This window comes from Oryx dammah, unplaced genomic scaffold, assembly GCF_014754425.2.
Source record: "Oryx dammah isolate SB20612 unplaced genomic scaffold, SCBI_Odam_1.1 HiC_scaffold_29, whole genome shotgun sequence".
NCBI classification, from domain to species: domain Eukaryota; kingdom Metazoa; phylum Chordata; class Mammalia; order Artiodactyla; family Bovidae; genus Oryx; species Oryx dammah.
Genome location: NW_024070213.1, coordinates 18,146,719 through 18,169,817, shown reverse-complemented (window position 1 = coordinate 18,169,817; position 23,099 = coordinate 18,146,719). Strand labels below are relative to the sequence as shown.

Genomic DNA, 23,099 nt, shown 5'->3' with positions numbered 1-23,099 from the left:
GAGAATTTTAAGTATCACTTTACTATTGTGTGAGATGTTTGAGCATTCTTTGGCATTACCTTTCTTTGGGATTGGAATGAAAACTGACCTTTTCCAGTCCTGTGGCCACTGCTGAGTTTTCCAAATTTGTTGGCATATTGAGTGCAGTGCTTTCACAGCATCATCTTTCAGGATTTGAAATAGCTCAACTGGAATTCTATCACCTCCACTAGCTTTGTTCGTAGTGATGCTCCCTAAGGCCCACTTGACTTCACATTCCAGGATGTCTGGCTCTAGGTGAGTGATCACAGCATCGTGATTATCTGGGTCATGAAGATCTTTTTTGTACAGTTCTGTGTATTCTTACCACCTCTTCTTAATATCTTCTGCTTCTGTTAGGTCCCTACCATTTCTGTCCTTTACTGGCTGGAGAGGGACAAAACTAGGTAACTTTCTCTAGAAATAGGCATGATCCAGAGAGTGTCAAGGGGAGGAGCTAGAGAAACTCACATCTGTGGTCTTGCCCATCTCCAACAATGCAGCCGTGATGTAGGCAGTCAAGGAGACCTCATCATCAACTCCACCCTGGAGGGAAACAGGGAGACAGGAAGTCAAGGCTGCAGCCAGCACCTGCAAGAATTGTGTGCAAACTACAAACTACAAAAAGGTGGCCCCTCTGAACAGATGAATTAGCAGATGCAGGGAACGGACATGTGGACACAGGGGTGAGGGAGGGTGGGATGAATTGACAGAGTAGTGTTGACATATAATACACTAGTTTGTGTAAAATACATAGCTAGTGGGAAGCTGCTGTATAGCACAGGGAGCTCAGCTCAGTGCTCTGTGATGACCTAAAGGGGTGAGATGGGGGTGGGAGCATGGGAGAGAGGTAGAAGGAAGGCTCAAGAGGAAGGGGGACATATATACTCATGTACCTAATTCCCACTGTTGTACAGCAAAAGCTAACACAACACTGTAACGCAATTATCTTCCAATTAAAACAAAATCATTTATTTATCATTTTTTTTTACCTGAAGGATAATTGCTTAACAATACTGTGTTAGTTTCTGCCATACATCAACATGAATCAGTCATAGGTATACATATGTTCCCTCCCTCTTGAACCTCTGTCCCATCTCCCACCCCATTCCACTCCTCAATTTTTGAATTAAGAAAATAAAAAAGTGCTCCTTTCCAGAGGCTGACTGGACCTCAAGACTCCAGGACAGACAGTGAGTGGGGGCTGGGAGGAGGACCGGAGGGACTTCAACAATGCATAGCCTCCAACAGTGACCTTCAAGTAACCTTCAAGAAGTAACATGAGGTCTTCAGCTCTGAGTGGTATTTAGGAAACCCAAGAGAAGGGGTTAGGAAGTATAACAGATTAAAAAAAAAGAAGAAGAAGAAGGAAGCAGGGGATAAGAAGAATCTGAGACTTTCTTATTCTCAGGTTTTTACTGAATCTGAGCCTCCCCAGATGAATGTTCCCCTCAAGTGGCACAAAGCCCAGCCTCTTTTCCAGGAGACATTAGGTGACACCTGTCCTTGACTAATGACTTTCACAGAAGAATATTAGTCTTTTCTTTAAAAAAATATGTAATCTAAATTATGATCTTTGTTCAATAGATAAAAGAATAAACACTTAAAAAGGTGAAATAGTTTGTTCAAGAATACACAACTAATAAGCTGAAGGGCTGGGATTTGAGCCCAAGGAGTTAAAGTCCAGAGCTCCCGCTAAGGACCGAACCACCAAACTTGACAAGACAAATGATGTGTTTCTTGACAGACTGGCCCAGCTCTGGTTAGACAGGAGGAGGAAAAACCTCTAGAATCTTGTTCTAGTCACATCCAGGCTTGTACTATACACATGGGGGACACTGCAAGGACCTTGCATGAGGAATTCTAATGAATCATACAGAGCTTTTGTTTTCAACACTCAAGATTTTTAATTCAGGGCCTGGAATAGCAATAATGATTCCTCCAGGAAAGTTGGTTCAGTTTTTCTTTCACTGGGTCTGTTCTGAATTGAACAAGAGCTGCTCACACCCCAGCACCTCACCCTGTGTTGGGAGCGGTTAGGCAGTGCAGTGTATGGAGGCGAGAAATGCCCCTGGAGTCCAACTGCTGGGGTTCAAATGACAGTCCTGGGCCCACAAACAATCACCTTGGGCACTTCACTTAACCCCCGCACCTAGTTTCTTCATCTGTAAAATGGAATTAAAAATGGTATGCCAGGACTTGTGTGTGCATGCTCAGTTGCTTCAGTCGTGTCCAACACTTTGTGACTCTATGGACTATGCTCCGCCAGGTTCCTCTGTCCATGAGATTCTCTAGACACTAATACTAGAGTGGGTTGCCACGCTCTCCGCAGGATCTTCCCAACCCAGGAATCAAACTCACATCTCCTACACCACAGGTGGATTCATTACCCACTGAGCCACCTGGGAAGCCTCATACTAGGACTTAGCGTATTGATTTGTTGTAAACATTAAATGGGCTTCCCAGGTAGCTTAGTGGTAAAGAATCTGCCTACCAAAACAGGAGATGCAAGAGACAAAGTTTCAATCCCTGGGTCAGAAAGATCCCCCAGAAAAGAAAATGACAACCCACAGGAAATCCCATGGATTGAGGAGCCTGGCAGGGTTGCAGTCCATGGGGTCATAAAGAGTCAGACACGACTAAGCAACTAAACAAGAACAAACATTAAACATCAAATAAACGGAGTACATAGCGCCTGGCAGAGAGTAGACCCCCTTGCAATAAAAACTGGGCTGGGGACTTCCCTGGTGGTCCAGTGGTTAAGTATCTGTCTTCCAATGCAGTGGACTTGAGTTTGATCCCTGGTTGGGTAACTAAGATCCCACATACCCTGAGGCAACTAAGCCTGTGCATAGCGACTACTGAGCCTGTGCTGCAGCAAAAATCCAGCCCAGCCAAAATAAACAAACAATTACTTTTTTTAAATAGCAAAATTATTTTAAAAAGAAAAAAAAAAAAAAGAGGTATTGGGCTGCCTAGGAATCCCCACCAGAGCAAATGGCTTTGCTTAGGGAGTTAGTAAAATGCTCAGAGACCTTCTAGTCCAATGGTCCTCAAACTTTAGCAAGTATTTGAATCACCCAAAGGGCTACGTTAAAATACAAATGCTGGCCCACATCCCCAGAGTTCCTCTGACTAAGTCTGGGGTGAGAGCTGGAATTAGCATTTCAAACAAGTTCTCAGGTGATACCGGTACTGCTGAACCTGGGGACTGCACTTTGAGAACCATGTCCTAGTACATATTCTCATTTTACAGACATGGAAGCTCAGGCTCAAACTGGCTAAGAATATTGACAAAGGTCACCCCTTAGCCAGGCCAGAGACCTAAAGAACCAAACCCCGGGCCAGTACTCTCTTGATTCTGTGCAATCAAGTTCTGTCAAGTTCTTCTCAGGGACTCCAGGCCCCTGGGCAGGCCGCACCTTCATAGCTGTGTGAAGGAGATTTCCCACGTTGTCATAGCAGCCATTGGAGAGCTGGTTTCCTGCCATCCACTCAAGAGCATCCTGGATGTTCTTGTCATCAATGAAGATGAATTGCCGAGCCTGGTCAAAGCATTTGGTGACAAAGGCTGTCAGCCTATATGGGTAAAGAGGGAAATGTACATTAAGGCAGATTTCTAGGTGAGGGTTCAATGTGCTAAGTCGATTCAGTCGTGTCCGACTCTTTGCCACCCCATGGGCTATAGCCCACCAGGCTCCACTGTCCATGGGATTCTCCAGGCAAGAATACTGGAGTGGGTTGCCATTTCCTCTTCCAGGGTGTGCAACAGTTCTACAGTTTGTTCTGGTGTGTAGTTCCAGAAGAGGAGTTGAGGAAACATAATGCCATAGGAAGCCTGGAAAAGGGAGGTCTTACTTGGCCTTCATGGGGACAAAAACTGGTAGGTACAAGGTGAGGGAGAAGGGTAAGGGATCTGACCATACATGAAGCTGAAATAAATAGTATTAAAGTGGTAGAGGAGGACTTCCCTGGTGGCACAGCAGATAAGAATCCACCTGCCAATGCAGGGGACATGGGTTCCATCCCTGGTCCGGGAAGATTCCACATGTCACAGTGCAACTAAGGCCCATGTACCACAACTGCTGAGCCCACACCTAGAGCCTGTGCTTCACAAGAGAAACCCATACACCACAAGAGAAACCCCACACACCGAAACTAGAAAAAGCCCACAGAGCAACAAAAACCCAACACGGCCATAAATAGAAAAATAAAATTAATTTTAAAAATATGTTTAAGTGGTAAAGGATAGAAAGCAAGAATGAGGTGCAGGGGAGGGTAGAGGAATAATTCCAAAGGGTTCTGGAATTATTCTCTGGGGAGCAGGACTCACTGAGAATTGGGCAACATTACCATGTGTTTCCATTTCCATCTTGCTCCCCAAAAGCGCTGTAGGAGCCATTACTGTGTTTGTACATCAGTTCCGTCTGGTACCCTGGGAAGCCAGACGTGGTTTTAGAGGAGAGCAACAACTTCAAAAAACACTCCCATGGCTTGCAAGGATGAGGGACACTTCAGACACCAAAATTCCCTGTGTCTTAATAACCCAACCATAGGCCCCAAAGCAAGTGTCCAAGAAGAAAGGGTGAGCCAGCTCACCCAGCTTCAGGAAGCCCACTGCTCGAGACCAGATTTCCTCCGTCAGCAGCTCTGTCTTCTCCAGGTACTGCAGGACGTAAATGATAGGCGCGAACAAGACCATGTTCTGCTCCCCACAGCCTCTTGGCATCTGCACCAGGTTGTCCAGGTTCTGCAGGGCTGTGCCCATGATGTCTCCTGGGGTCCAAAAGGAGAGGGAGAGAAGATGGTGGGAGAAGCAGGGACCCTGAAGAGTTATCATTCAGTGAATACATGTGTGCCAAGTCACTTCAGTCATGTCTGACTCTTTGAGAACCCATGGACTGTAGCCCACCAGGCTCCTCTGTTCATGGGATTTTCCAGGCAAGAATACTGGAGTGGGTTGCCATGCCCTCTTCTAGGGGATCTTCTCTACCCAAGGATGGAACCCACATCTCTTATGTCTCCAGCACTGGCAGACGGGTTCTTAACCACTAGCACCACTTGAGAAGCCCTCCAAAGAACACATATTACTTACCGTTTTGTGAGTCATTACTCTGTGACCCCAGGTACAACAGTCTCTACCTCGAAGTGCCCGTAGTCAGTGGGGCAAGCAATTACAATACACTGCAATTCTTTTGTTTTGGCTTTTTTTTTTTCTTTCTTTCTTTCTTTTTTTTTTTTTTGGCTATGCTTTGGTTGTGGCATGTGGGCTTAGTTGCCCAGAGACATATGGGATTTTAGTTCCCTGACCAGGGATTGAACCCAAATTTCCTGATAGCTCAGTTGGTAAAGAATCTGCCTGCAATGCAGGAGACCCCAGTTTGATTCCTGGGTCAGGAAGATCCCCTGGAGAAGAGAGAGGCTACCCACTCCAGTATTCTTGGGCTTTCCTTGTGGCTCAGCTGGTAAAGAATCTGCCTACAATGCAGGAGACCTAGGTTCCATCCCTGGGTTGGGAAGATACCATGGAGAAGGGAAAGGCTACTCACGCTAGGATTCTGGCCTGATTATATAGTCCATGGGTTCACAAAGAGTCAGACATGACTGAGCAACTTTCACTTTCACGTTTCACTTTCCCTGCACTGAAGATGGATTCTTACCCACTGGACCACCAGGGAAGTCCCACAATTTTTTTTTAATATTAATATTTACTTATTTATTTGTCTGCTCTGGGACTCAGTTGCAGCATTCAGGATCTTTAGTTGCAGCATGTGAACTTTTAGTTACAGCATGTGGGCTCTAGTTCCCTGACCAGGGATCAAACTTGGGCCCCCTACATTGGGAGCTCTGAGTCTTGGCTGCTGGACCACCAGGGAAGTCCCTACATCACTATTCTAACTTATTATAAGCAATTATAACATAGTACTATAACATTAGGTATGTACAAGTACTGGAGTACACAGACAGGTCCATAGGCCACCTGAAGGAGTGCAAGGCTTTAAAACGCTGATGAGGGATGTAACAAAACCTGCAATCCTTAGTCTCAGTCTCTAAGTGCCTCCACTGCATATAACTACATCACCTTTCGAATCATCGCGTCTCACTCAGACACACACATCCCCCTGGCATGCTTTTCCACGTTAAATTTCCCGACCCCTCCATATACTTCACAAGCCAGGAAGCCTGATGTAAGTGATTCATGAACATCTTCATTTCAGTCATTGAGCTCAATTTGAATGTCTAAATATGTCCTGAATGTCAACTGCAAGAACTGCTCCAAGAACAAAAATGAAAAAGAACTGGCCTTTGGGACTTCCCCGGTGGTCCAGTGGTTAAGAATCCGCCTGCCACTGAAACATATACATTACCATATGTAAAACAGAGAGCTAGTGGGAAGTTGATTTATAACACAGGGAGCTCAAGTAGGTGCTCTGACAATCTAGAGCAGTAGGATGGGGTAGGGGATGGGAGGGAGGTTTAAGAAGGAGGAGACATATGCCTAGTTATGACTGATTCACATTTTGTATGGCAGAAACCAACACAATGTTGTAAAGCAATTAATCTCCACTTAAAAAAAAAAAAAGAATCCACCTTCCAATGTGTGGAATCGATCCCCCTGATATGGGAAGATTCCACATGCCACGGGGCAGCTAAGACCATGCACCACAACTACTGAAGCCCGGGCACCCGAGAGCCCGTGCTCTGCAACAAGAGAATCCACCACAATTAGAAGCCTGCGCACACCTAGAGAGGAAGAGAAAGCTCGTGCAGGAACGAGGATCCAGGGCAGCCAAAAAAAATAATAATAATAAAAAAAATTTAAGTAAATAAATAGACAGGACCCTTATCCTCAAGGAGTCCTCGATGCAATGTGGAAGACACAGAAAGATAGTGAGTTATAATTCAGGATGGTGAGTACTATACTAGAATCAAACGCAGAAAAAAATGGACATTTTAACCTGGAAGGGATCAGGGAAGGGGGTAAGAGTAAAGAAAGAATAACACATATAGCCTTCGACTATGTGCTAGATACTGTGCCGGGAACTTGATATTATATTATATTTAATCTTTATACCAATCCTGAGAGGTAGGTTATTATCCCTGTCTTACAGAAGGGAAAAGAGGGACCAAAATCATTCACTAACTTATCCAAAGTCACATGGCTATTAAATGGCATAACTGAGATCCTAAACCAGTTTGATACAATTTTACAATTTTCAAGCTCATGTTTTCCTATTTGCTCCCTCTCCTTGCCCAAAGAAGTGGCATGCCCTTTTAAACATGCTTGAATCTTTCCAAAATTATATTCAAATGAATAAAGTTCTTATTCTTAAATGGTTACCACAAACATTTTGTCTCCCCTCTACTCAATTTATAGACCTAAACCTAAATACATGTAAAACTTAATGAGCTTTAACCTCCTCTTCCCAGTCTCTTTTCTGTTTTTGGTCTTTGTTTCTGTGTTTTTTGGGTCCTGGCTTATGGCATGTGGGATCTTAGTTCCCTGGGCAGGGATCAAACCCAGGCCCCCTGCAGTGGATGCAGGTTGTCTTAACCACTGGACCGCTGGGACAGTCCCTCATTTCTGGTTTTAACTGGGTATATGTCTGTATAATCCCATCCGCACTGCATAGGCTGTACGCGCTCAGTTTGTAAAATAAGCTCTTCTTCCTTTGTCTCCTCTAGTCCTCCACACCTTCCTTCAGGTAGGTCCATAGGCTTCAACTCACACCACACCTTGAGAGCTGCTGGCCCCACTTTTTCCTTTTTGAGCTAAGAATAGCTGGTTGCTTACCCATTACAGTGACATAAGCCTTGGCCGAATCAGGAACAACATCCTCAGGGACCTCCAGGGAGATGGATTCTGAAACCACTTTTCCTGTGAGGGGCAGAGAAAGGGTAAAACACTAGAAAGGTGGAAGTAGTGGCGCTTCTCAAGCCCAAACCATAGAAACACTTGCCATCACCCAGGGTTTTCTGTAACCACTGCTTTCTGTGGGTTGGAGGTAGATTTTTTTTTTTATTACTATTCATAGTGGTCTTTGCTAAAAATAAATTCCAGCCAGCACCATAATGTACTGTACGATTTCTCTTCTTTTCCTGCCTCTCTGCTAGTTGGCTCCCCTGGGAATGGCACCCCTAGACTTTCCTATTTTTTCCTTTTCCTGTAGATTCCTCCTTTTGCCTAAGAAAATCTGTTGCTAAGGGAATTCTCACATCAACCCCTCTCTGTGTTCACCCACCTTTTGGGCACAGCAGTGAGCTGTGTGTCTTCTCCACAAGGACTCCTTCCGGCTGACAGGAAAAGAGACAAGGATGGGTGAGAATAACTAGATTAATATCAGGGCAGGTGGCCCTGGGGGGATAGGAAAGGGAAGGGAAACAGGAAAAAGAGGCCCTGCTTGTGCCCCGAGGGCTTCGCTCACAACTGGAGAGAACAGAGCTTCTCTTTGACTTTCAGAAGGACTCCTTTTCAACCCAGGAAGGGGCCTCTCTGTAAGATTCTTTCTGGGCTAGAGTTAAAGACAAGTTTGGGACACTTCTAGGAGACAGGACCAGGCAATGGAATTCATGGTGATGTGACGCAGCTAATGCTGACACAGGGATTTTCATAGGAGAAACTAACATTCGTTGAGTGTCTCCAAAGTACCAAGTATCAGAGGGGTGGGAGGGAGGAGTTGGAAGGAGGGGACGTATGTATACATACAGCTGATTCGTGTTGCTGTACAGCAGAAACTAACACAACGTTGTAAAGCAATTATACTCCAATTTTTTTTTAAAAAAGATAACATTCCTTCTTAATCTTATAAGGGGTCACATGACCCGCTATGATGACCCTTATATCCAGATTATGTAAATTGTCAATAATGTATCATTTGATATACAGTCTTCTGTCTCAAAGAAAACTCATGCAACTGTGCCTTGACTTCCAAAGTGCGGGACAGTTCTCAGGGCTTTCTGAGAAGCTCTTCCCAGGGTATAATCCTCAAATCTGGCTTGAATAAAATTTTCCATTTCTTTCTTAAAAAAAAAAGTACAGGTACTCTATTAGACACTTTCATAGGCCATCGGTGTGGGTTTAGCAAGTAGTTAAGAGCAGAAACGGCTCAGGGAAGGATAAAGGTGAGCTACCTGATGGCAGCTGGACTTAGAATGGTGCAACAGATTCACTGATGTGGTCGGACACATGCTGAACATCCCTGGCTTGGTAGCTGCCTTTGCCTCTGAAGCTAGACCTGCAGAAAACTCACCTTGACCAGAACTGGTTTGATGAGTGTGTCACTCCCACCCTTTAGGGGAACAAACGCCTTCTGGCCCCCACAGAGTTCATTGCTGTTCAGAATCTTTGTGCTGATAGTGAAGTTTACATGACCTGAGAAGAAAGAGGGAGAAAGGAAGATATTGGCCCCATTGGCACAGGTACCAGTGAGGTCTCTTCCCCACTAGACTGTTGCTTCTTAAACTTGATGCATGCAAGTCACCTGCGGCTCTGGTTTGTTACAATAAGAGCTCTGCATCAATGGATCTGGGGTGTGGCCCACAGTCTGCAGTTCCAAGAAGCTTCCAGGAGTCACTGATGCTGGTCTAGTGTGGTAGGTGGCCTCTAAGGGGCCCTGACAACCCCTGCATCCTGATATTTACCCTGCTCTGTCATCTTCTCCCCTTGCTTGTGGGATGAATTTAGTGATTCACTTCTAAAGAAGAGGATAGAGCAGAAGCAGTGAGATGTCACTTCTGAGATTGGTTAAAAAAAGACTGCAGGGACTTCCTTGGTGATCCAGTGATTGCGAATCCATCTTCCAGTGCAGAAGATGTGGGTTCGATCCCTGGTTGGAGAATTCAGTTCCCACATGCTGCAGAGCAACTTAGTCCGCAAGCTGCAATGAAGATCCAGCACAGCCAAAAAAAGACTGCAGCTCTGTCTTGGGTTCCCTTTTCCCCTTGAGCCACTCAGGAGGCAGTCCAGTGGGAAGAGCCATGGGTTAGGAAACAGAGGGAGCCCACCAACCAACACCTGAGGCCAGGAACTGCAGCCTTCAGTCTAACAGCCCATGAGGATCAGAGGCTCTGGAATGACCCTAGACGTAAGTTCTCTCCTGGGCAAATCTTTGGAGGAGAACACAGCCCTGGCTGAACATCATGAGAGGCCTTGGGCAAGAAGCACTCAGCTAAACCATACCAATCACTGACCTACAGAAATTGTGATAATAAACGTTCTTTAAGGCTGCTAAATTTTAGGGTAATTTGTTAAGCAGCAGTAGATCACTAATTCACCCAAAGATCACAATTTGAGTTGCAAGGATTTAATCTGAGAGCAAATGACATCTGAAAGGATTATTGTGATGATTGTGTGTGTGTGTGTGTGTGTGCCCACATGTGCACACGACCAGTCAACTCTTTGGGATCCCATGGACTATAGCCCACCAGACTCCTCTGTCCATGGAATTTTTCAGGCAAGAATACTAGAGTGGGTTGCCATTGCGTTCTCCAGGGGAGCTTCCTAACCCAACGATAGAACTTGGGTCTCTTGTGTCTCCTGAACTGGCAGGTTGATTCTTTACCACTGCACCATGAGGGAAACCCAAATTGTGATGATTAAATGAGTTAATTAATGTTACACAGTTAGGACAATGCCTGGCCCATAGTTAGTGTCTGACTAGTAACAAGAAACTATATCCCTTGTCCTGGCATAAATATATTTTTTAAAATATTTATTTATTTGGTAGTACTGGGTCTTAGTTGCCGCACCTGGGATCTTTGATCTTCTTCATTGTGACAGGCAGGACACATGGGGTATTTTTTTAGCTGTGGCATGTGAACTCTTAGCTGCAGCATGTGGGATCTAGTTTCCGGACCAGGGATTGAACTTGGTCATTGGGAGTGTGGAGCCTTACCGACTGGACCACCAGGGAAGTCCTTGGTGTAAATTTTAAAAGCTCGCCCTTTCACACTTGAAATAGTCCGAGGTGAATAATTTGGAGTCATCTATCAAAGAATGTTTGCTCATTTATTTATAACCTAGACTTAAGAGGGAGAAAAATAGAGGCAAATATACAGAGAGGAAGGAGAAAACAAAGCAAATGTAGTAGAGGGAAGGGTAGCATTCCTAACCTCGGTTCTCTCCTTGCCTACCTGCCACGTCCTGCTCTTACCCAGTTTGACAGCCGTGATGTTCCAGTGATAGGATTTTGCTTCGTCAGCACACAGACAGGTGGAGGCCTGAGGGTCTGTCTGCTTTTCCACTCGGTACTCCTCTGACTTAGCTAGGTTAGTCTGAACCTAAAGAGGATATTTGGAAGATAAAGGATATAAATAGGACTTCTCTGGTGGTCCAGCAGTTAAGAATCTGCCTGCCAATGCAGCAGATACAAATTCGATCGCTAGTCTGGGAAGATCCCATGTGCCAAGGGGCCACTAAGCTCATGCACCACAAACCTGTGCTCTAGAGCCCAGGAGCCACAACCACTGAGCCCACGTGCTACAACTACTAAAGCCTGCAGGGAGCCTGTGCTCCAAAACAAGAGTGGCCACCACAATGAGAGGCTCACATACCACAATGAAGAGTAGCCCCCACTCACTGCAGCTAGAGAAAGCCTCCCAGAGAGAGCCCAAGTGGCAACAAAGACCCAGCACAGCCAAAATAAATCAATTAACTAAAATAAGTTTTAAAAAATAATAAAGGATATGAGTAAAGCAGACAATGCCCAGAAGGTTAGGAAGACGGGAGGGCCAAGACACTGATGTCTCATCTTTTTCTCTGGGGAGATGGGTATGCCTCCAGTGTAGGGGCTGATACCTGCTTCCTACATCCCCAGCTCTTACCCTGATGCACTTCTTCAGGTAATTGAAGATGGTGGCAGTCAGACGGAAGGATTCACCACGAACCACTGAGTAAGGGAGCATCAGATCAACAAAGAACGGCTTGAAAGCAGTCACTCCAACAGTGGGTGAGAGGCCAAAACCCTTGGACTGGGAGGTGCAGAAAGTCATGGCCTTCCACGTGGTGATGGTGTCAGGAATGGTGATGTGGACAGACTCCTGTCCCGAGTAGCTGCGAGGACACAAGAACTCAGCTACAAATTCACCTACAGAAGTGACTATTTTGCTGCTCTTGTGCATGGTGGGGGAAAGCAACTGGACTGGAGGCCTAAGTGAATCTCAAGACTGTGAGTCTTCAGGTGAGGCTGTACAAGAATAGGAAAAGCGTGGGTCTGAGGATTGGGGGAGGCGGTATGTGTGTAAACGTATCTGTAAGACAGCCCAGTGCCCTCCGAATCTGTGAGAATACTCATCCTTATGGTTTGTCAGGACAAGCAGGAAAGGAGTGAGCACAAACTAAACTAACATCAAGATGTGCCTTTCTGTTGGTGTGGCCCTGCCCTGTCTGCACTATGCAAATGTGAAGATGTGTGGATTTGTTTTGAATGATTGTATACAATTGTTTAAGAATCCAGGGAAAGAAAAACATTCTCGTATTTCCATTAAACCTTCTTGGCTTGAGACTTCTGTTTATTCTTGCCACCTCTGCTTAATCTTTTCTGCTTCTGTTAGGTCCTTGCTCTTTCTGCCCTTTATTGTGCCCATCTTTGTGTGAAATGTTCCCTTGGTATCTCCAGTATTCTTGAAGAGATGTCTAGTCTTTCCCATTCTATTACTTTCCTCCATTTCTTTGCATTGTTCACTTAAGAAGGCTTTCTTATCTTTCCTTGCTATTCTCTGGTTTGAGACTTGGGTTCATTAGAAATTATCTGAGTCTGCGATTTCCCTGGTGGTCCAGTGGCTAAGAGTCTAGCTCTCAATGCAGGTAGTCTGGGTTTGATCCCTGGTCAGGGAACTAGATCCCACATGTTGCAACTAAAGGGCCCACATGCCACAACTAAGACCCAGTACAGTCAAATTAATTAATTTTTAAAAATTATCTGAGTCTGGGTTCTCTCCTGACTCCACACTGTATATATATAATCTTGTTATACCTTTGAGGTATCACTTACCCAACAGGAAACAGATCCCACAGCCAAGTCTCTGGAAAGTACTGGCGAACCTGAGACTCTTCCAGCTGAACTGATGGAGCTGGCTTGAAAGCCTCTGGATGAACATCATTCTCTGCTAAGGAGACCAGGAAGAAGGGGAAAAGCAGAAGACTTGTGTCACCTGATAAGTCAAAGTAGAGGGACTACTAGCAAGACATTCAGAGGGAAGCGGAGAACATGCAAGTCGTAGATGAGGAGGAAGGACCACTGAGGAACTGACTGGTCACAAGGCTATTAGGGAAAGTGACAGGTGGGGATGTTTGGCCAGAGAATGAATAGATAAGAACTCCAGGCTTCAAAAGCCCACCCCATAGAAAGAGAGTGAAATCCTTGGGGAAACTGCCTGCATCTATAACCCACAATCCATTATCATCCTGGCTAGAGGCTCAGGGCAAGAAGAGGAGGCAAAGAGGGAGCTTTCAGAGTTCCGTGATTCTAAATATTTCAGTGAATCAGAGGCAGCTTACCTCTAGCCATCATAACGCTGTATCTTAAATTCTGGTGACTGCAATCTATTGGCCTCTTGATTTTGGCATTGGACAGTATTTTCAGGCCCACGTCCTGATAGGCACCAAAGGGACCAGATAATGAAGTGTTAGAGGGGGTCCTCTCCCTTACTACAAGGGCTACTGCCTAGAAATTTCACCCTCAAAGGACTGAACCAACACATTCTTTGCCTATTAACTGTGAGACCTATACTCAGCCACCAAGACTGGTTCACTTCTATTCCAGCCATCATGAAAGTCTCTCAGTGAAACTTATTTCATTGTATTTATATACATATGTATGCATGTATTATGCATGTATATATACACACATATGCATATGTTTTTGTAGAATGATCATCACAATAAGTCTAGTTAACATCCATTACCATATATAATTACAAAAAATTATTTTCTTGTGATGAGGACTTTTAAGATCTATTCTCTTAGCAACTTTCAAGTATGCTACACAATATCATTGGGCTTCTCCAGGGGCTCAGAAGTAAAGAATCCACCTGCAATGCAGGAGCCTCAAGTTTGATCCCTGGGTCAGGAAGACACCCCACTTTAGCATTCTTGCCTGGGAAATCCCATGACAGAAGAGCCTGGCAGGCTACAGTCCATGGGGTCGTAAAAGAGTTGGACTCAACAACAACAACTAAACAACAACATACAGTATCACTAGCTATAGTCACTATGCTGTACATTACATTCCCAAGACTTGTTTATTTCACAACTGGAAGCTTGCACCTTCTGACCACATTTACCCATTTTGCCCGCCCCCTATATCCCATCTCTGGCAACTACAGTCTCTTTTCTGTATCTATGAGTCGGTTGTTAACTGTTGCTTTTAAATTCCACATATAAGTGAGATCATACAAGGTTTGTCTTTCTCCATCTGACTTATTTCACTTAGCATAATGCCCCCAAGGTCCATCCAGGTTGTTGCAAGTGACAAGATTTCATTCTTTTTTTGGCTCAATAGTAGTATTCCACGTTCTTCATTGTTCGGTATGTTTAATACTTCTTCCAAATATTAGTCACTGTATCCTTACTATTTGATTTGAAATGAATTTTCTGAGGGCAGAGACCATATCCACTTGATCAATTCAATAAAAATATATTGAGTGGATCAGGCTCAAAAATATATTGAAGGATAAACTATTAGAGAGAACAAAAAGATAGAACAAGACCTGCTTCCTGACCTCAGAGAACCAACGGCCAGACATGGGCCAAAGCATCCCCAAACTTTGCTGATACAATAAATGCAAAATCTTTTGTAATAGTAGGAGACTTCTGGTCTACCTTTCCTTGTTTTTTTTTTTTTTTCCTTCTATACTGATCCCATGGAAGTCAATGTTTGCAGACCCCAGAGAGAGGATAGGCGTATAGCCTCACATGTGGGAAACTTCTTCAAGCATAAGAACCAAGAGGAGCTCCTTGCCCACCAGGAGTTTCTTTCAAGATCTTGCCCCTGTCAGTGCCCACCTGAGCCCACATGCTTTTGTCGATATGGATTTTCCTTTCCCCCGCCCACCACCATTGTTTCTATGAGAACAAAATGGGTAAGAACATCGACCTGGAAAAAACTGAAAACATCTGTTTCTTCAGAGAGCCGAGGCCTCCACATGACAAGACGGTTGTTCCAACGCTCCTCGGGCACTGGCTCAATAAGGGGCTGTGGAAAGTTCCAATGATCAAACCCTGGACACTCGTTGTATTCAGCCACCTGATAGGGGTAGTGATTGTACCAGAATGGGAACATCCCATAGACCTGAGAAAAGACAGGAAAGGAAATTAATCTTTTTTCCTTAGGCAAATGAAATATTGACACAGTGAAATCACTTCTCTCAGCTTCTGTGGGCACAGTTTGCTGTCCTTGTATTCTTTGTCCTCAGTTCAGTTCAGTTCAGTTCAGTCGCTCAGTCGGGTCCGACTCTTTGCGACCCCATGAATCGCAGCACACCAGGCCTTCCTGCTCATCACCATCTCCCAGAGTTCACTCAGACTCACGTCTATCGAGTCAGTGATGCCTTCCAGCCATCTCATCCTCTGTCGTCCCCTTCTCCTCCTGCCCCCAATCCCTCCCAGCATCAGAGTCTTTCCCAATGAGTCAACTCTTCGTGTGAGGTGGCCAAAGTCCTGGAGTTTCAGCTTTAGCATCATTCCTTCCAAAGAAATCCCAGGGTTGATCTCCTTCAGAATGGACTGGTTGGATCTCCTTGCAGTCCAACGGACTCTCAAGAGTCTTCTCCAACACCACAGTTCAAAAGCATCAATTCTTTGGTGCTCAGCCTTCTTCACAGTCCAACTCTCACATCCATACATGACCACAGGAAAAACCATAGCCTTGACTAGACAGACCTTAGTCAGCAAAGTAATGTCTCTGCTTTTGAATATACTATCTAGGTTGGTCATAACTTTTCTTCCAAGGAGTAAGCATCTTTTAATTTCTTCCATCCTAAGCCCCTTCCTCTAGTTCATCTTTTCTCATAATCTGATCTTTATCTCCTATTTCATCTTTCCTGATCCCTATGATCATATTAACCATGCCGTTCTCATATCGTGTTTTTGGGGGCTGGGGCATGCCAAGCAGCTTGCAGGATCTTAGTTCCCTGACCAGGTATTGAACCTGGGACCTAGCAGTGAAAGCCCTGAGTCCTAAACACTGGATTTCCAGGAATTTCCCATATCATCATTTCTACCTTCATGTCCACCCCAACTTTGCCTCCACTGTTTCCCTGAGACTCTCTTTCCTGCTTCCTGGACTCCATCTCTTATCCTGATGCAGCCGGTCTATCTTCTCTGTTGACCCCCTCTTGCCATGTCAGCAGGCCACTCACCGAGCGATTGCTCAGTTCGCTCTCTGGTCTAAGCAGCAAGACACTCTCATCCACAGCCCGGACTGCACACAGGGACCCAGGGGCTGCCCGCAGCTGAAGGTCCACATCTGCTCCTGGAAGCTGCTGGGAAGGTGAGAAGCCAAGGGAAACCTGGGGAAGAGAAAAGGACAACACGGGGATCAGGTCAGGCTGGAGAGGAGGAGAAACAGTCATCAGCCACATGCCCTAAGTGCAGTCCCCAGCCCACTCCTTCACTTTTCTTTTAGAGTCGCTTTGTCTTTTTTTTTTTGATCCAGATCATTTTTAAAGTCTTTATTGAATTTGCTACAATATTGCTTCTGTTTAATATTTTGGTTTTTTGGCCATGAAGAATATGGGATTTTAACTCCTTGACCAGGGACTGAACCCAAACCCCCAGCATTGGAAGATGAAGTCTCAACCACTGGACTGCCAGAAAATTCCCCCAAGTCCTCCACTTTTATACTGATTTTTCTTTGTAAAGTCTTGCCCTTTAGAAGCAGTGTCTTGTGATACAGTTGGAAAAAGTAAGCAGCACAGTAAAATAATACAGAAAGTTTAAAAGATGGAAAGTAGAAAGAGGATTTATAGAATAGGTCTACAGAACATGTGACTTCCCAGCATGACCTTTTAAAAGAAGCAGGAGAGACAGTTCAACAAACCATACTAAAGATATAGAACATGACATCTAGCTTCAACATTCTCCCCTGCCTTTCCCATTGGCCCTGCCTTATCTCCCTCCACCCCCAGGATACACAAGCTCCCTCTCTCTGCCCAGACCTTTCCTTCACCCGCCTTAACTGCCATTTTACCTGATTGTCAAAGCACATCTCCACAGAGAACTGGATTTTGTCCGCTATGACACCTCCACTGGGAAAAATGGCATAGACCACCAGGGAAGGATCAGGGGCTAATCTGGAGTTGAAGATCAGTGGGAGAGAGAAGGAGCCTTTCAGTCCTGAAAGAGAAGAGGGGATATTCAGGCATGAGAGTACAGGCTCACCTACCAGTGACATCCAACCCTGTGTCTGCACTTCTCCCTGAGCCAACCATGGGCAAATTGTTTCTCATTTTTTCCAATCTGTGGTTATTGTTCTGTTCTTGCTATTCCTGCTCTTGCTTCTAGTATAAGAACTGTTTCCTAGAAGTTTAAAGTTTTTTCTTGTCTCTCTTCTTTTTTCTTTCTTTTTTGTTTGTTGAATCAATGTAAAAACAATTTTACATTACAAATGTAATGTAAATTTACAGGAGACTTGGAAAACACAGAGCAAAGTTACATGTAGTTCCACTATATATTACAATTATTTTTAAGTAGATAAATGAAGATTTTCAGTTGGTGTTTCAATATCAAATTCTCAAAAATTAACAGAATGAATATACAAAAAGTAGAAGGAAACTACCACAAAGGAGATCTGAAAAGCATTATAAACCAATTCAACTGGAAATTTAAAGTTTGAGTCTCCCAAGAGATTCATGAACAGTCACCTTGCATCCTGGACTTCAGGTGTTTCTGCCCCTCCATCTCCAAATTTCCTTTCCCTATTAACTAAAGAAGAGAAAAAATAAAAATCATCAACAACATAGAAGTTAGAGAAGTTTAGCCTTAGTCCAATCCTTACATCTCTCTGTAAGGAGAGGCTTCTTTCATAGTTCAGGAGTCAGGTAAGTACTTTGGGGAGCACCCTTAAGTTTGTCATATGTCTGATGGTACCCAGAATTCTGATGACTCTTCCTCCAGCTGGGGGTCTGCAAAGAACCAGGGGATGGGTGAAAGGAGACACAGGCCACCATGGCTTTGGAACCAGACAGAACAAAAACCATTCTTCACAACAGATAGCTGACACCATTTCTTGAAGATCTCTAGGTTTTATTCTTTTATGATCCTTATAACATAATGTCCACTAAAATCCATCCTTACAACCTTCTTTAAAAAACATTTTTTTCTACTGAAGTATAGTTGATTTATAATGTTGTGCCAATCTGCTGGACAGCCGAGTGACTCAGTTATACACATATATACATTCTTTTTTTAATATTCTTTTCCATTCTGGTTTATCCCAGGAGATTGGATATAGTTCCCTGTGCTATACAATAGGACCTTGTTGTCTATCCATTCTATATATGATAGTTTGGATCTGCTAATCCCAAACACCCAATCTATCCCTCCAACAAGTCTCTTCCCCCTTGGCAACTACAAGTCTGTTCCCTATTTCTGTGAGTCTGTTTCTGTTTTTACAACTTAAAAAAAATTATCACTCAATTCAAAATTCAGTGGAAGTTAAAGGTGGGGGGTGGGTGGGGATAAATTGGGAATTTGGGATTAATATATACACACTACTATATATAAAATAAATAACCAACAAGGACCTACTGTATAGCATAGGGAACTCTACTCAATACTCTGTAATAACCTCCAAAGGAAAAGACTCTGAAAAAGAATATATATACATGTGTGTGTGTGTAATTGAATACCTGAAATTAACACAACGTTGTAGAACAACTATACATAAATAAAAAATTTTTTAAAGAATTCAGTGGAAATGAATGCATCTTGAACTGTCTTGAGTCCTCTGCCATTTGACTCTCTGGCAAGAAATCTCTTTTTATCTCTCCCTTCCTGTTCCCTCTCCCTTGAAAATGAACTCAGTGCAATGGTTTCTAAGTAGGCCAGATCCTCAGGCTTCAGTCAAGTCCGCACTGATCTGCTCCAATTCCACTTTTCTCGTAAGCCTCCCACACTTCTGTCCTGACCTCAGTACATATATTATAACTCTGCCTTATTATTTCCCACCCACCCCTCCTCATTCTGTGATTTGGATGATTGTTTTAGATTGATGGGGACACTGAAATGATTTAGGGGGAGAAAATCTCTCCGAGGCTTTAAGAAGATGATAAGGGAATTAAAAAAATCTGGACCATCAAACCCGAGGTTCACATGAGTCCAGTTCTTGAGGACTTCCTGAGGAATTAGACTCATGGTGACCAGTAAAACTGTTAGTCTTGGTTTTTCTTTTTGTTTGTTTTTTTTTTGGGGGGGGGGGGGGTTTGGCCACACAGCAGGGCATGCAGGATCTTACTTCCCTGACCAAGGATCAAACTCATGCCCCTTGCAGTGGAAGCTCAGATTCTTAACCACTGGACCACCAGGCAAGGCACCAAACTGCTTGTCTTTATACATTTTTTTCAGACTACAAATTGTAATCATATTTCTCCAGCAAAGTTGCTATCAAAGTTAACCCTATATTATCTATTTTAAAACACTGACCAATGAAACACATAAGGAAATTTATTCTGAGTCCCCATCCTCTCCTCAGTCTCCCTCCCACCCACCCACCCTGCTCCCTTTCAGTCCGTGTCCACAACATTTTCTCATTAATTCCTGGTATTATTTCCTCACACAATTTCCCTGGACTCCTGTTCAAAATCTCATTACCCATGTCATCCCATCTTCTATACCTATATCAACACGGTAGAATGAAGCAAGCACTAAAGGAGCTTTGAGCAGAAATAAGAATCAACAAACTCATTTAAGCATAAAGGTAGGAGTTCAGTTCAGTCGCTCAGTCATGTCTGACTCTGAGGCCCCATGGACTGCAGCACGCCAGGCTTCCCTGTCCATCACCAATTCCTGGAGCTTACTCAAACTCATGTCCTTTGAGTCAGTGATGCCATCCAACCATCTCATCCTCTGTCGTCCCCTTCTCCTCCCGCCTTCAATCTTTCCCAGCATCAGAGTCTTTTCAAATGAGTCAGCTCTTCGCATCAGGTGGCCAAAGTATTGGAGTTCAGCATCAGTCCTTCCAATGAATAGTCAGGGCTGATTTCTTTTAGGATAGACTGGTTGGATCTCTTTGCTGTCCAAAGGACTCTCAAGAGTCTTCTCCAACACCACAGTTCAAAAGAATCAATTCTTCAGCACTCAGCTTTCTTTATAGTCCAACTCTCACATCCATACATGACTACTGGAAAAACCTTAGCTTTAACTAGACGGACCTTTGTTGGCAAAGTAATGCTTTTTAATATGCTCTCTAGGTTGGTCATAACTTTTCTTCCAAGGAGTAAGTGTCTTTTAATTTCGTGGCTGCAGTTACTATCTGCAGTGATTTTGGAGCCCAAAAAAATAGTCTGTCACTGTTTCCATTGTTTCCCCATCTATTTGCCATGAAGTGATGGGACTGGCAATGGCACTCTTGCCTGGAAAATCCCATGGACGGAGGAGCCTGGTGGGCTGCAGTCCATGGGGTCGCTAAGAGTCGGACACAACTAAGCGACTTCACTTTCACTTTTCACTTTCATGCATTGGAGAAGGAAATAGCAACCCACTCCAGTGTTCTTGCCTGGAGAATCCCAGGGACGGGGGAGCCTCATGGGCTGCCGTCTATGGGGTCGCACAGAGTCGGACACGACTAAAGCGACTTAGCAGCAGCAGCAGCCACTGGGCACATATGACTCCTGGAGCCCTTGAAATGTGACTTGTCCAAACTCCTTTAAGTATAAAATACATACTTTGAATTTCTAATGCATACTTTGCTACACGGGTGAAACAAAAAAATGTAAAATATTTATTAATGATTTTTAATGTTGATTTCATGTGGAAATGATCATATGTTGGGTTAGATAAAATATCCTTTAAAAGTTAGTTACCCCCGTTATTTCAATTTTTTAATGTGGCAAATAAAGATTTAGAAATTACCTATATGGCTTGCATTACAGCTTTCTAAAAGACTCTTTTGGCTGTACTTCACAGCCTGTGGGATCTTAGTTCCCCACCCAGGGGCTGAACCTGCACTCCCTGCTTTGGCAAAGCAGTCTTAACCACTGGACCACCAAGGAAGTCCCGTCTTATATCTCTATCCAGACTGTTCACTTGCTCTGACTCACTGTCCTTACTCCCTTTCCTTCCAGCCCCCGTCTCCCAGTCTCACATAGTAGGAGAAGGTGATTTCCTGGTCAGGCTCTGCATCAGCTGGATGGATGTAGTAATCCACCAGCACTTCCTGGGGCCGGCCACATTCCAAGATGCCACTCAATCGACGGATGCCAAGGAAGCTGCGAGTCGTGTTGTAGAAAGCCCGCACGTGCAGGTAGGCATTTTGGTAGTAACGAGGCACTTGTTTTGGATCATATGTTTCTTCCAATTGGAACCTGCCCTGAGAAAGAGAGAGAGAGGAAAAAAAAGACCTTTAAAGGCATGTACCCCAACTATATCCACCCGGCAGGGCTGTTGTGATTCTCAAATCTGTACTGCTTAAGAGTGGTGTGTAGATATTTCACTGGAGGTCCAACCAAGAATGTTTGAGGACTCCATAACAGTGGTTACTTGAAGCAACATCGTGGTATGTCAGGGTGTAAAATAAGAGCTGAATTATAGCTGTCAGGTAATAGAAAATTGTCGATGATACACCTTCACACACTGATGCAAAGGAGAGACAAGTTTGACTAAGACATTAAAGACTGTATCTCAAATCTAAGAAAACTAGATACAGAGGATAATAAGACTGAAAAGCAATCAATCAATCAATATCAGGCTACCCTGGTGGTCCAGTGGTTAAGACTTCATGCTTTCAATGCAGGGGGCATGGGTTTGATCCCCGGTCAGGGAACTAGATCCCACGTGCCGAACAGTCACACATACAAAAAAAGACTGAAAATAATCGTTTCTAAGAGGAGTGATTGAGTGATGCCTAGAGTACAGAAATAGGCAAATTAGTCACAACAGAAATAGTACGGATTTGCTTATGGGCTATAGTTCTTCCTCCTTCCCCATAGCAACATCCTCTACCAAGGAATCATAGACCCTTTTGGTCTGTGGACCCACCAGGTGACTTGTTTTGGAGAATGGATATTCAAACATGTGAGCTAAGTAGAGGCTCAGAAAAGTCTTTGTATGTCTTTTGCATCTCTTCACTGCCATGAGAATGGGTATGTGCTTAATCACTCAGTTGTGTCCGATTCTTTGAGACCTTGTGGACTGTAGCCCGCCAGGCTTCTCTGTCCATGGGATTTTTCAGGCAAGAATACTGAAGTGGGCTGCTATATCCTCCTCCAGGGGAATCTTCCTGACCCAGAGATCGAACCTACATCCCCTGTGTCTTCTGCATTGCAGGTGGACTCTTTACCCACTGAACCATTGGTATACCTGGACTGTCTCAGCGGATCATGAGACATGTGGAGTGCAAGCCTACAGTCAGCTGGTCCACAGACATAAGGAACTCCACAAGATGGGCAGAGCTGCCATCAGACTACCCAGATACAAGACCAGTGAATACTTCCTGTTGTGTAACACTGAAGTTCTGTAGTTTGTTTTTTTGTTTTGGTTTCTTAGTTCCCCGATCAGGGATTGAACCCATCACCCTCAGCAGTGAAAGCACATCCTAACCATGGGAAAGCCAGGGAATTACCCTGCAGTTGTTTGTGAAGCAGCAATTGATAACTGGTACAAATAACCTTCCAAGTTGTGCAAAATCTAGAATTCTCTTTGCTGTTTTTATGAGTAATAAGAAGAAGGAAAGGGGGAGTAAGAGGAAGAAGATGATTCTGAACCATTTTTTCCTCCCTAATTTGACATGCGAAGAGTTGACTCATTGGAAAAGACTCTGATGCTGGGAGGGATTGGGGGCAGGAGGAGAAGGGGACAACAGAGGATGAGATGGCTGGATGGCATCACTAACTCAATGGATGTGAATCTGAGTGAACTCCAGGAG

At 44.2% G+C, this 23,099-nt stretch overlaps 1 protein-coding gene across 3 annotated transcripts in view; it reads right to left on the bottom strand.

The window, feature by feature from the left end:
* A2ML1 (alpha-2-macroglobulin like 1) overlaps positions 1-23,099 on the bottom strand; it is a 51,248-nt gene that overhangs the window by 13,222 nt on the left and 14,927 nt on the right. For 2 of the 3 annotated variants that reach the window (XM_040235099.1, XM_040235100.1), the window contains exons 12-27: positions 21,321-21,545; positions 17,881-17,941; positions 17,208-17,353; positions 16,378-16,527; positions 15,114-15,308; positions 13,517-13,610; positions 13,011-13,125; positions 11,842-12,070; positions 11,172-11,298; positions 9,270-9,391; positions 8,262-8,313; positions 7,814-7,897; positions 4,618-4,794; positions 4,372-4,453; positions 3,441-3,597; positions 490-564 (exon numbers count right to left, since the gene is read on the bottom strand). In XM_040235099.1, coding sequence (XP_040091033.1) covers positions 490-564; positions 3,441-3,597; positions 4,372-4,453; positions 4,618-4,794; positions 7,814-7,897; positions 8,262-8,313; positions 9,270-9,391; positions 11,172-11,298; positions 11,842-12,070; positions 13,011-13,125; positions 13,517-13,610; positions 15,114-15,308; positions 16,378-16,527; positions 17,208-17,353; positions 17,881-17,941; positions 21,321-21,545 — 2,091 coding nt within the window. The remainder of the gene's footprint in view (positions 1-489; positions 565-3,440; positions 3,598-4,371; positions 4,454-4,617; positions 4,795-7,813; positions 7,898-8,261; positions 8,314-9,269; positions 9,392-11,171; positions 11,299-11,841; positions 12,071-13,010; positions 13,126-13,516; positions 13,611-15,113; positions 15,309-16,377; positions 16,528-17,207; positions 17,354-17,880; positions 17,942-21,320; positions 21,546-23,099) is intronic. The other variant, XM_040235101.1, reaches the window with a different exon arrangement.